This window comes from Dipodomys merriami, unplaced genomic scaffold, assembly GCF_024711535.1.
Source record: "Dipodomys merriami isolate MVZ:Mamm:240054 unplaced genomic scaffold, mDipMer1.0.p SCAF_518, whole genome shotgun sequence".
NCBI classification, from domain to species: Eukaryota; Metazoa; Chordata; class Mammalia; order Rodentia; family Heteromyidae; genus Dipodomys; species Dipodomys merriami.
Window position 1 is genome coordinate 256,414 of NW_027206089.1, and position 13,924 is coordinate 270,337.

A 13,924-nucleotide genomic window follows, 5' to 3' on the forward strand; every position below is an offset into this window, starting at 1 on the left:
ATGAAGGTGAGATAGAGACTGTTATTGGAACAAATTAATTTCCTTCATTCATTCTCTCTTCCCCCTCCCCTCCTTCACCTACCTACTTTTCCTTCCTTCCTCCCTCCCTCTCTCCCTCCCTCTCTCCCTCCCTCTCTCTCTCTTTCTTTCTCTCTTTCTCTCTTGCTTGCTTTCTTGCTTGCTTGCTTTCTTCCTCCCTCCCTCCCTCCCTCCCTCCCTCCCTCCCTCCCTTTCTTTCCTTTCTTTCTTTCTTTCTTTCTTTCTTTCTTTCTTTCTTTCTTTCTTTCTTTCTTTCTTTCTTTCTTTCTTTCTTTCTTTCTTTCTTTCTTTCTTTCTTTCTTTCTTTCTTTCGTTTTCTTGCTTGTTTGCTTGCTTGCTTTTAGTGAGAAAAGAACCCAGGGCATCTTACAAGGCAACTACTCCACTGCCCCGCCTCACCCCCACTTTGTTTCTTTTTGGTGGTACTGGGTTTGAACCTGAACTTGACCTTACCAGGCAGAACCTCTGTCACTTGAGCTATGCTCCAAGCCCATTTTGCTATTGTTATGTTTTAAATAAGGTTTTGTTTTGCCCATGCTTACCTGGACTAAGATCCTCTTCTTTAGGTTTCCTACATAGCTAGGATTATAGGTGAGTAACTTGGTTCCACCTTTTTACTGGTTGAGATAGTATCTTCCAAACTTTTTACCAGGGTTGACTTCAAACTGCAATTGTTCTGATCTTTGCCTCCTAAATAACTAGGATGATAGGTGTGAGCCTCCATGCTGCTGCTGCTGCTGCTGCTTCTTCTTCTTCTTCTTCTTCTTCTTCTTCTTCTTCTTCTTCTTCTTCTTCTTCTTCTTCTTCTTCTTCTTCTTCTTCTTCTTCTTCTTCTTCTTCTTCTTCTTCTTCATCTTGTTATTATTATTATTATTATTATTATTATTATTATTATTATTATTATTATTAGCCAGTCCTGGGACTTAACCTCTGAGCCTGGGCACTGTCCCTAAGCTTTTTTTTGGTAGTTTAGTGGAGATAAGAGTCGAAAAGAGGGCTGGGAAGGTGGCTCAGTGGTAGAGCGCTTGCTTTACATGCTTGAGGCCCTGGGTTCGCTCCCTTGGCACCACATAAACAGAAGAAAAAAAAAAAGCTGGAAGTGGTGCTGTGGCTCAAGTGGTAGAGTGTTAGCCTTGAGCTGAAGAGCTGAGGGACAGTGCCCAGGCCCAGAGTTCAGGCCCCACGACCAGACTCAAAAAAAAAAAAAAAAAAAGAATTGAAAAGACTTTCCTGCCTGGGATGGCTTTGAACTATGATCTTCAGATCTCAACCTCCTGAGTAGCTACAATTACAGGTGTCAGCCACCAGTGAACAGCTTTGCTGGTTAATTGAGATGAGTCTCATGGGCTTTCTGCTGACTACTTACTCTCTTGAGTAGTTAGGAATACACATGTGAGCCACCAGCCCCAGGCCAAAGCAAGTTGGTTTTGTTGGTTTATTTTTTGGTGCCTATCCTGGGGCTTGAATTCAGGGTCTCAGCACTGCCCTGAGCTTTCTCGACCTCTTGAGCCACATAGCTCCACTTCTGACTTTTTTGGTAGCTAATTGGAGACAAGAGTTTCACTGACTTTCCTGTCTTGGTTGGCTTTAGATCTCAACATCCTACACATAATTATAATTACAGGTATGAGCCACCAGTGCCTAGCTCAAGCAAATTTTATGATGTTTGGGTTCATACTTAAAGGGAAGTAGCAAAACATTATAAATGAGCAAACATTTCAGAGAACAGACTTAAGTATAAATCCCAGCTTTTGTTGTAATGATGCTATATTCTTATGCAAATGACTAATGATTAAACCATGTCAAGTTCCTTGTTCTCAAAGGGAAAAATGAAATACTGTAACATCCCTGAAACTGGAGCATAGTACATTTTGGTGGCCTCTCTCTTTCACGTATTTACCTCTTTCAGAGTTATCTGCAGGATGGACACATCTTCTAGTTGGCTCTTCAAGCTTACAGCCTTCTTGCTTTCTTCGGACAGCTCTGCCCTTAGCTCATTCACTTGGCAAAGGAGGGCATCATGGGCAGCACTCAGAATTCCCTCATTCTGGAGCAAAGGGAAATTGTTGAAAATGATCACCTCTGAGCAGAAACCAGCAGCCTTATCTTCCTGGGTGGACATCACAAAGAGTGATCTTGGAGAAACACACTACCTCTGTGTTGGCATTTTTAACCTTGCCACTTCTTTGAATGTACAGCTTCTCTGTTAGGAAGAATCAAACTCTCCATAGGTATCCCCCTCTGTCTCTTTTTCCCTCCCTCCTTTCCTTCCCTCCCTCTCTTCTTCTTTTCTATTCTCTGTCGGCCTCTCTCTCTTTCTCTCTCTCCCTCTCTTCTTCTCTCTCACTTCCAGCTTTTTAGTAGTTAATCAGATATAAGTCTCATAGTCTTTCCTGCCTGGTTTGGCTTTGAACTTCGATCCTTAGATCTCAGCCTCCTGAGTAGCTAGCATTATAGGAGTAAGACACAGACATCCAACTCATATCTCACTTTTAATGGAAACAGCATGATACGTACATTTACTTTATAGTAATAAAATTGAATTACTAGAAAGCATACGACATAATAAGTTTGATTTATTTGGCTACATTCTAATGTTATATTATTTAGAGATGAATATGGGTTTCTTTGAGTTATATTACACTTATTACTAAAAAATAGATTCAAAGAATCGTTGTAAAGTACCTTTTGGAGCAAAGTTTCATAAGCCTGAAAGAAAGAAAGAAGTATTACTTTACTAGTTCATCAATTTTTGTTGTTGTTGGTGGTAGTCGTGGGGCCTGAACTCTAGGCCTGGGCGCTGTCCCTCAGCTCTTCAGCTCAAGGCTAGTGCTCTACCATTTGAGCCACAGCACCACTGCTGGCTTTTTCTGCTTATGTGGTGCTGAGGGATCAAACCGAGGGCCTCATGTATTCAAGGCAAGCACTCTACCACTGAGACAGCTTCCCAGCCCTGGTTCATCAATTTTTATGTTTGGTATTTATCTCTATAATACAAAAGTTGAATAAGTATCTTAAACAGACGTGTGTGTGTGTGTGTGTGTGTGTGTGTGTGTGTGTGTGTGTGTGTGTGTGTGTGTGTGTTCCTGTACTGGGGTTTGAAGTCAGAATCTTTTGCTCTTGCATGGCTTTTTCATTCAAGGCTTGGGCTCTACCACTTAAGCTACACTTCTACTTCTGGCCTTTTGTGGGTTAACTGGGAGATGTCTCTTTTGTTGTTGTTGGTTGTGGGGCATGAACTCTGGGCCTAGGCGCTGTCCCTCAGCTCTTCAGCTCAAGGCAAGCGCCCTACCACTTGAGCCACAGTGCCACTTCCAGTTTTCTGAGTGGTTTATTGGAGATAAGAGTCTCACAGACTTTCCAGCTGGGGCTGGCTTGAACCGTGATCCTCAGATCTCAGTCTCTGGAGTACCTAGGATTACAGGTGTGAGCCACCAGCGCCCTGCTAAGAATCTTATAGACTTCCCTACCTGTGCTGGTTTCATGCATGAGACACAAGTGCCCTGCATAATAGACTATTAAATAGTCCATAAAAACCAGGCATTGGTGACTCACGTCTGAATCCTAGCTACTCAGGAGGCTGAGATCTAAGGATCAAAGTTGGAAGCCAGCCCAGGCAGGAAAGTCCCCATGAGATTCTTTTTTTTTTTTTGTCGGTCGTGGGGCTTGAACTCTGGGCCTGGGCGCTGTCCCTCAGCTCTTCAGCTCAAAGCGAGCGCTCTACCACTTGAGCTACAGCGCCACTTCCGGTTTTCTGGTGGTTTTATTGGAGATAGGAGTCTCACGGTCTCTCCTGCCCGGGCTGGCTTTGAACCGCGATCCTCAGATCTCAGCCTCCTGAGTAGCTAGGATTACAGGCGTGAGCCACTAGTGCCCAGCCCCCATGAGATTCTTATCTCCTGTAAACGACTCAAAACTCAGGAAGTGGAGCTGTGGCTCAAGTGGTAGAGTGCTAAGCCTTGAGCAGAAACAGGCTCAGGGACAGTGCCCAAGCCCTGAGTTCAAGTCCCACATTGGACAAAAAAATTCTATAAGTCAGCCAGGTGCTGTGGCTGACAACTGTAATCCTAGGTACCTAGGAGGCTGAGATCTGAGGATCAGATTGAAGACAGCTTGTGCAAGAAACTCTGTGAGACTCTTATCTCCAATTAATCACCTAAAAGCTGGAAGTGGAACTGTACAAGTGGTAGAGCACTAGCTTTGAACAAAAAACATCAGGGACAAAGCCAAGAACCTGAGCTCAAGCTCCAGAACAAGTACAAAAAAAAAGAAAAAGAAAAAGAAAGGAAAAGAGAGAGAAAGAAAGAGGAGAAGGAGGGAAGGAAGGAAAGAGGGAAGGAAGGAAGGAAGGAAAGAAGGAAGGAAGCAAGGAAGCAAGGAAGCAAGAGAAGGAAGAAAGGGAAGGAAAACTAGAAAGTATGTCACCTTGGGCTATGAAGATGGCTCAGTGGTAGAGCGTTTGCCTTGCATGCATGAGGCCCTAGGTTCAATTCCTCAGCACCACATAAGCAAAAAGAAAAAAGCCAGAGGTGGCACTGTGGCTCAAGTGGTAGAGCGCTAGCCTTGAGCTGAAAAGCTGAGGGACAGAGCCCAGAGTTCAGGTCCCATGACTGGACCCAAAAAAAAAAATGTATGTCACCAAACACAAACGGTAAAAACCTACCTCATAAAATTGTGGGTGATTTCAGGATATCCCTTTTTGTGTTTTCTTACCATTAATAAGAGTCCAGAAATTTAATTTAGAATGGTTTTTTAAAATTTATTTCTTTAAGCACTCTACCACTGAACTATACCCCCAGCTCCCTAACTTCACAGGCTGGTCTCAAAGATTCTCTACCTGGTTGCTGGTAGCTCATGCCTATAATCCTAGCTACTGAGGAGGCTATATCTGAAGATCAAGGTTCAAAGACTTGTGAGGCAGGAAAGTCCATGAGACTCTTTATATGCAATTAACTAGCAAAAAAACTGAAAGTAAGGTTTAGTGGTCGAATGCTTGCTTGGCATGCATGAAGCTCTGGGTTTGGTTCCTCAGAACCACATAAACAGAAAAGGACAGAAGTGGTGCTATGGCTTAAGTGGGTAGAGTGCTAGCCTTGAGCAAAAGAAGCTCAAAGACAGTGCCCAGGCCCTGAGTTCAGGCTCCAGGACTGGAACAAACAAACAAAAAAAGCTGAAAAGGGGCTGGGAAGGTGGCTCAGTGGTAGAGTGCTTGACTTGCATGCCTGAGGCCCTGGGTTCGATTCCTCAGCACCACATAAGAAAAAAGAAAAAAGCCGGAGGTGGCGCTGTGGTTCAAGTGGTAGAGCATTAGCCTTGAGCTGAAGAGCTGAGGGACAGCACGCAGGCCCAGAGTTCAGGCCCCATGACTGGACCCAAAAAAAAAAAAAAAAGCTGAGAGTGGGGGGAATGTGGCATTTGTAGGGCACCAGACTTGAGGGGAAAAGCCAAGTAAGGGCTTGAATCAGGGTCTCAAGCTCCTACTTACAAGTAGTAGCACAAAAGAAAAGAAAAGAAAAAAGAAAGGAAAAGGTTCTCTAATCCCTTTCAAAGCACACACACCTAGAGGAAGTAGAGTGAGGGCTCATCTCACTGAGAGCACCATCACCTACTTATTTGAGCAAAAAATTTCAAAGCTACTTCCATTTCTCTTGGTCCCCTATTCCTTTTCAGTGGTGAAGTCCATTCCTCTACTTCCTCTACTACCTTTCAAATAAGATTCCCTTCTTAGGGGCTGGGAAGGTGGCTCAGTGGTAGAGTGCTTGCTTTGCATGCCTGAGGCACTGGCTTCCATTCCTCAGCACCACATAAGCAGAAAAAGCTGGAAGTGGCACTATGGCTCAAGTGTGCTAGCCTTGAGCTGAAGAGCTGAGGGATAGCGGCCAGGCCTGGAGTTCAGGTCACACAACCAAAAAAAAAAAAAAATTAAAAATTCCCTTCTTAGCAGTTATCTTTCACTGCTCTCCAGGACCTTTGTCTCCTTGGAACCCCTGCAAGGGTCTCCTATCTGATTTCGTTGCCCCCTAGTCTGTATTAGTATTATTAATTGTCAGTCCTGGGGCCTGAACTCTGGGCCTGGCACTGTCCTTCAGCTCTTCAGCTCAAGGCTAGCGCTCTACCATTTGAGCTACAGAGCCACTTCGGCTTTTTCTGCTTATGTGGTACTGAGGAATCAAACCAAGGGCTTTATACATGCATGGCAAGCACTCTACCACTGAGCCACCTTCCAGCCCCCGTGTTTGTATTATTAAGATTGCTTCCAGATGATCTTTATAACTCTGTAATTTTTTAGACATTTGAAGATTTTAGAAAGGTATACAAATTTTAAAATATTATACTTCATGTAATTAGTAATTAGTAGGATTTTATAAAGTTTTCTAATCTGGGTACTGGTAGCTCATGCCTGTAATTCCAGCTACTCAGGAGGGTGAGATCTGAGGATCCTGGTTTGAAGCCAGCGTAGGCAGGAAAGTCCAGAGACTTTTTTTTTCTTTTTGCTTATGTGGTGCTGAGGAATCGAACCCAGGGCCTCATGCATGCAAGGCAAGCGCTCTACCACTGAGCTGCCACCTTCCCAGCCCATGTCCAGAGACTTTTATCTCCAATTAACTGCCAGAAAACCAGAAGTGGTGCCGTAGCTCAAAGTGGTAGAGTGCTAGCCTTGACCAAAATAATAATATTGACCAAAATAATAATAATAATAATAAAGTTTTCTAACAATATTTTGACTTTAGTTCCTATCTATTTAAGGTGAGAGCTGACCTTAAACTCAATCTTTCTGCCTCAACCTTATAAATGCTAGGATTACAGTCATGTGCCACAACCCTTGGCCCTTGAAGGTATTGTTAATCTGATGTTATAGTTGGATCTAAAATGTTACCCAAAGGCCAAGTATGTAAGACTTGGCTGGAGCTGGGAATATGGCTTAGTAGTAGAGTGCTTGCCTTGTATGCATGAAGCCCTGGGTTCAATTCCTTAGTACCACATAAACAGAAAAAGCCACAAGTGGAGCTGTGGCTCAAGTGGTAGAGTGTTAATCTTGAGCAAAAGAAGTTCAGAGACAGTGCCCAGGCTCTGAGTTCAAGACTGGGAAGAAAAAAAGATTTGATTGTTAGCTACTGAGTTCAGGGATCATGAGGGTTCTGAGTACTTCAATGGTTTAACCCATTGATGGGTTCATAATTGAATAGGCTGGGCTGGGAAGGTGGCTCAGTGGTAGAGTGCTTGCCTTGCATGCTCGAGGCCCTGGGTTCGATTCCTCAGCACCACATAAGCAAAAAAAAAAAAAGCCAGAAGTGGTGCTGTGGCTCAAGTGGTAGAGCGCTAGCCTTGAGCTGAAGAGCTGAGGGACAGCGCCCAGGCCCAGAGTTCAGGCCCCACGACCGGACCCCCATAATTGAATAGGCTATTTGAAAGTAGTACAAACTATATGAGGTGGGGCCTAGTTAGAAGAAGTAGGATTTTGGGGGCATGTCCTTGTAGTTTACATCTTTTTTTTTTTTTTTGGTCCGGTCATGGGGCCTGAACTCTGGGCCTGGACGCTGTCCCTCAGCTCTTCAGCTCAAGGCTAGTGCTCTACCACTTGAGCCACAGCACCACTTCTGGCTTTTTTCTTTTTGCTTATGTGGTGCTGAGGAATCGAACCCAGGGCCTCAGGCATGCAAGGCAAGTGCTCTACCACTGAGCCACCTTCCCAGGCCCTGTAGTTTAGATCTTATCCCTGGCCCCTTATTCTTGTACTTTTTGCTCTCTGTCTGCCATGATGCTCTGCTTCACCATGGACATGAAAGCAAGGGATCTAGCCAGACATAGATTCAAACTTCTGAAACTTGAAGCTGAAGTAAATCTTTCAAAAAATAACAACAACAACAATAATAATAATAAAGCAAATAAATAAAACCCCAAAGAAATCTATCATCCTTTTAAGTTGTTTATTTCAGGTATTGTGTCGCAGCAATGAAAATTTAACATATCTACTAAAACATATTTCACTCCTTTTTTGTTGTTGTTGTTGGTCGTGGGGCTTGAACTTTGGTTCTGGGTTCTGTCTCTCAACTCTTCAGCTCAAGTAGAGTGCTCTACCACTTTAGTGACAGGACCACTTCCAGTTTTCTTGTGGTTTATTGGTGATAAGAGTCTCCTGGAGGGGCTGAGAAAGTGACTCAGTGGTAGAACATTTGCCTTGCATGAATGAGGCCCTGGATTTGATTCCTCAGCACCACATAAGCAGAAAAAGCCAGAAGTGGCACTGTGGCTCAAGTGTTAGAGCACTAGCCTTGAGTTGAATTGCTGAGGGACAGGGCCCAGACTCAGAGAGTTCAGGCCCCATGACCCACCAACTGGGGGGAAAAAAATAAGAGTTTCATGCGTTTTTCTTGCCTGGGCTGGCTTTGAACTGCGATCCTTAGATCTCAGCCTCCTGAGCAGCTAGGATTATGGGTGTGAGCCACCAGTGCCCAGCTCCTTTTTTTTTTTTTTTTTTTTTTTTTTTTAAATAAAAGAGTAAGTGATTATTATTTTTTTTTTTTTTTTGGATCTGTCGTGGGGCCTGAACTCTGGGCCTGGGTGCTGTCCCTCAGTTCTTCAGTTCAAGGCTAGAGCTCTACCACTTGAGGCACAGCACCACTTCCAGCTTTTTCTGCTTATGGCACAGCGCCACTTCCGGCTTTTTTCTTTTTGCTGAGGACTTGAACCCAGGGCCTCATGCATGCAAGGCAAGCACTCTACCACTGAGCCACCTTCCCAGCCCATAAGTGATCTTTTGGTTGATTATATTTATTAACCTGCACGGTGATGCAACATCTACCTAACAAGTAGGCACACACACAAAACACACACACACACACATACACACACAAAATATTTTGTGAGGGTTGGCGGGGAATGTGGCTTAGTGATAGAGAGCTTACCTAGCATGCATGAGGCCCTGAGTTCAATTCCTCAGTACCACATAAACAGAAAATGCTGCAAGTGGCGCTAGAGTGCTAGCCTTGAGCAAAAGAAGCTCAGAGACATTGATCAGGCCCTGAGATCAAGCCCCAGGGCTGGCATAAATAAATAAATAAATAAATAAATAAATAAATAAATAAATAAATAAATAAATAAATTGCAAGGCTCCCTTCAGTAGCACATATACTAAAACTTTATCAACTTGCTTAAAACTTTCTTGGCTCCCTACCATCTAGACGATAAAGTCAAATTCCTTTCCTGGGCTTCAGACCTGATGGCTCACTTTGTGCCTTGTCCCCTGCCCATCCTTCTCTGGAAAGCTCTTCACTGTGTACTGTGACCACCTAAGCAGGTCTGATTCCTTGCCCTTTCCTGCTGCCCCACCCCCTTCATACTTGTTAATGTGCTGTTCTCCTATAAGAGTTTTAGAGGCTGGAAAGCCACACATCATTGTAATGTTTGTTTCTCAGTGCTTTGCACAGTTCCTAGTACTTGGTGTTGAGTAAGATGATGCTAAGCTTAAGATTTTTTTTTTTTTGCCTGAACTCAGTGGCTGGGTGCTATCTCTGAGTATTTTTTTCTCAAAGCTAGAGCTCTGCCACTTGAGCCAAAGCTCCATTTCAAGCTTTTTCCTGGTTAATTGGAGATAGAGTCTTACAGACTCCTGTTCCAGCTGGCTTCAAACCATGACCCTCTGTTTTCAGCCACCTTAGTAGCTAGAATTACAGCCATGAGCAACCAGCATCTAGCTTGACAAGACTCTTAACACTCTATTTTACCCTTTAGATATTAGTTTCTAATGTGGGAAAAGGAGGCAAGGATCTTTGCTGCCATCCTGACTCAATTCTGCTCTGTGTCTTGTAATTTGAGCCAATTACCTGACTTGAGGTGTGGTTCCCTCATTTGCACAGGCACCTATTGGAGAGTTGTCAATGTCAACTGAGCTCCTGACTGAAAGCACATAAGACAAGAGTCCATTCCACATGCAGAACATGTTTGATAAAGGTTTATTTCCTGCCCTTGCCCTATGATTGCCAAAAGACTGCCTAATTTAGTTACATTCCAGTATGGCTCTTGGGTGTTGGAGGGTTGGCTCAGTTGGTAGAGTGTTAGTGTGGCCCTTGGCTGGTATCTTATTAACCCTGGCACAAGTAAACTCATTTAATTCCACTATAGCAGACAGTACTTGAGCCTTCTTCCTAACAGAAAAAAATAATTTTAAAAAATCAGAGAGGCTGGGAAGGTGGCTCAGTGGTAGAGTGCTTGCCTTGCATGCATGAGGCCCTGGGTTTGATTCCTTAGCACCACATAAGCAGAAAAAGCCAGAAGTGGCACTATGGCTCAAGTGGTAGAGCGCTAGCTTTGAGCTGAAGAGCTGAGGGACAGCACCCAGGCTCTGAGTTCAAATGCCACAACCAACAACAGCAACAACAAAAAAGTCTCACAGACTTTTCTGCCCATGCTGGCTTTGAACTGTGATCCTCAGATCTCAGCTTCTGAGTAGCTATGACTATAGGTGTGAGCTACCAGCACCTGGCTTTCCCTCAGCTTTTATTTTGCTCAAGGCTGGTATACTACCACAGCTCTACTTCCAACATTTTGCTGGTTCATTGGAAATAAGGGTTTCTCAGATTTGTCTGCCCAGACTAGCTTCAAACCACAATCCTCAGATTTCAGCCTCCTGATAGCTAGGATTACAGGTATAAGCCACTAGTGCCCAGCTAGATTTCTTAACTGATTGATTCTCTGCTCCCAACCTAAAGAAAGCATAGTAACTCACCTCTTGAACTTCTGCTAATTGTGCTTTGGTCATTGCTAATGAGGTATTCCTTTCATATAAGAGCTTCTTAAGTCGAATCACCTCCACATTCTCCTTAATGGAAGCACTGCAAAAAAAAAAAAAAAAAAAGAGGTGTTGAAGCTGGGCTCTGGTGGCTCATATTTGTAATCCTAGCTACTTGGGAGGCTGAGAGCTAAGGATCATAGTTTAAAGCCATCCTGGGCAGGAAAGTCTGTGAGAATCATCTCCACTAAACTACAAGAAAAGAAAGATGGAAGGAAGGAAGGAGCTCAGAGACAGTGCCCAGGCCTTGAGTTCAAGCTTCAGGACCAGCACGAGAGAGAGAGAGAGAGAGAGAGAGAGAGAGAGAGAGAGAGAGAGAGAGAGAGAGAGAGAGAGAGAGAGAGAGAGGTTGAATATCTGTATTTGAGAGGAAACAGCTCATCACTTATTTTTTGTATATATATGTGCCCATCCTGTAGTTTGAACTCATGGCCTGGATGCTGTCTCTGAGGTTTTTTCCTCAAGGCTAGCACTCTACCACTTAAGACATAGCTCTACTTCTAGCTTTTTTTTGGTGTTTAATTGAGATAAGAGTCCCAGAGACTTTCTTGACCAGCTTATCTTCAAACAGATCCTCGGATCTTAATCTGAGTAACTAGGATTACAGGAGTCAGCCACTGGTGCCTGGCACACCAGTACTATTTTACGTGTGTGTGTGCGCGCGCATGTGTGTGGGGGGGAGGAGAGAGAGAGAGAGGGAGAGAGGGAGAGAGACAGACAGACAGACAGACAGGCAGGCAGGCAGGCAGACAGACAGACAGATTATGCGTGTCCTGGGGCTTGAACTCAGGGGCTGGGCACTGTTCTTGAGCTTTAGTGCTCAAGGCTAGAGCTCTACCACTTAAGCCATAATTCCTCTTCAGGCTTTTTTGGTAGTTAATTGGAGAGAAGAGTCTCCTGGGCTTTGATGGCGAGGCTGGCTTCAAACTATGATCCTCAGATCTCAACACTTGCATCTTTTTTTTTTTTTTTTTGCCAGTCCTGGGGCTTGAACTTAGGGCCTGAGCATTGTTTCTGAGTTTCTTTAGCTCAAGGCTAACACTCTACCACTTGAGCCACAACACCACTTCTGTCTTGTTCTGTTTATGTGGTACTGAGGAATCAAACCCAGGGCTTACATGCTAGTCAAGCACTCTACCACTAAACCACATTCCCAGTCCCCATTTGCACTTTTTTACTGGTGCCAAGAAGAGCATCTTTCTCTTGAGTCTTGCCTACTGTGCTCACCCTAAAGACACCAGCATATAGTGTACAGTCTGGCAAATCATCTCCTTTTCCTGGTCTCACTAATTGAAATTTGAAACTATATATTTTATGAAAACAGAATATTGGGGGAAGGGACCAGTACTAGGGTTGAAACAACAGTAAAGGGATGGGGGAGAGGGGTGCCCTATAATCCTAGCTACTCAGGAGGCTGAGTCTGAGGATCATGGTTCTAATCCAGGCCAGGCAGGAAAGTCCATGAGACTCTTATCTCCAGTTAGCTACCAAAAAAGCCAGAACTGGCACTGTAGTTCAAAGTGGTAGAACACTAACCTTAAGTGAAAAAGGTCAGGAACAGCACCCAGGTCCTATGTTCAAATCCCATAATCAAAAGCAAAAACAAAAGTAACAACAAATAAGAACAATAAAAAACTTCAGGACCTTATAAAAATGGAAAGTGGAGATTGGAAAATTAAATATTTCCTGTTACTATAACAAAAAAAAAAACTTCAGGACCTCTTTACCTACTTGCCTGGCACTCTGCCACTTGAACCACACCTTCAGCCTGGCTTTTTGATGATTATTTTGGAAATAGTGTCTCTTAGACTTTTCTCTCTGGGCTGATTTACAATCTCAGTCTTTTAGATTTCAGTCTCCTGAGCCACTAGGAATTCAGGAATGAACCATCAGCACATAGCTTAGAGTAACTTAAAAAAAAAATTATTGTGCCTGACGTGCTCAACAACTTTGGTAGGGGGTGGGAGGGAGGACCAGGTGGGGGGAGGGGAGGAATATGGGAAGGAATGAGAAGGGGAAACAACGGGGAAGCAACAATGCTTGATAAGAAATGTACTTGTTATCTTGCCCATGTAATTGTAACTCCTCTGTGCGGTATTCTCACAATTAAAAAAAATTATTGTGCCTGCAGTGTCTTATATATCTTGTAAAGTCCAAATATGTCTAAAGTTTATTTCATTAGAAAAACCAGAGAGAGAGCAATGCAGAGACAAGGAAGATTATTATTTCTAAATCAGCGAGATCATGCTTTAGTTTATAGTTTAATTTAATTTTGAGATAGGGTCTTAACTATGTAGCTTTAGGTGATCTCAAAATGTAATCCTCAGTGGTACTCACTGGAAACTATGTTGAAAATGAACTATACAATTTGTGGATGGGAACAGGAGAAGTTGAAAAAGAATGAGGGAAAGGGTAACATTGTCCAAAAACAAATGTATTCATTACCTGACTTACTTAAGTGTAACCCCTCTATACATCACCATTTTAATGACAATAAGAAAAAGAGAAAAAAGGGGCTGGGAAGATGGCTCAGTGGTGGAGCACTTGCTTTGCATGCCTGAGGCCCTGGGTTCGATTCCTCAGCACCACATAAGTAAAAAGCCGGAAGTGGCACTGTGGCTTAAGTGGTAGAGCACTAACCTTGAGCTGAAGAGCTGAGGGACAGCACTCAGGCCCAGAGTTCAGGCCCCACGACTGGGCCCCCCCCCCAAAAAAAAAAGAAAAAGAGAAAAAAGTCATCATTCAAATACTTAATTATAATAAGAACAACCCAGGGTATAAAAACACCAGGTCTCATGTTCATTAATTGCTTTGTTTAGTATTGGTGGACTAGATTTGGCTTTGGATGAATAACTTAAAAATGACCTTGTGCTTAGTTGGTTTTGTTTTGTTTTGTTGGTCATGGGGCTTGAACTCTGGCCTGAGCTTCCTAAGTAGCTAGGATTACAGACATGAGCCACTAGTGCCCAGCTGTGCTTAGTTTTTTTTTTTTTTTTGTTGTTGTTGTTTTTTGCCGGTTGTGGGGCCTGAACTCTGGGCCTGGGCATTGTCCTTCAACTCTTCAGCTCAAGGCTAGCACTCTACCACTTGAGCCAC

The 13,924-nt window shown here is 43.6% G+C and overlaps 1 protein-coding gene across 1 annotated transcript in view; it reads right to left on the reverse strand.

Annotated features, from left to right (window-relative positions):
- Positions 1-13,924, reverse strand: part of Rpgrip1 (RPGR interacting protein 1) — a 71,580-nt gene that overhangs the window by 40,570 nt on the left and 17,086 nt on the right. Inside the window, exons 4-6 of the mRNA XM_069998371.1 lie at positions 10,766-10,871; positions 2,725-2,748; positions 1,940-2,086 (exon numbers count right to left, since the gene is read on the reverse strand). Of these exons, the coding sequence (XP_069854472.1) occupies positions 1,940-2,086; positions 2,725-2,748; positions 10,766-10,871 (277 nt within the window). The remainder of the gene's footprint in view (positions 1-1,939; positions 2,087-2,724; positions 2,749-10,765; positions 10,872-13,924) is intronic.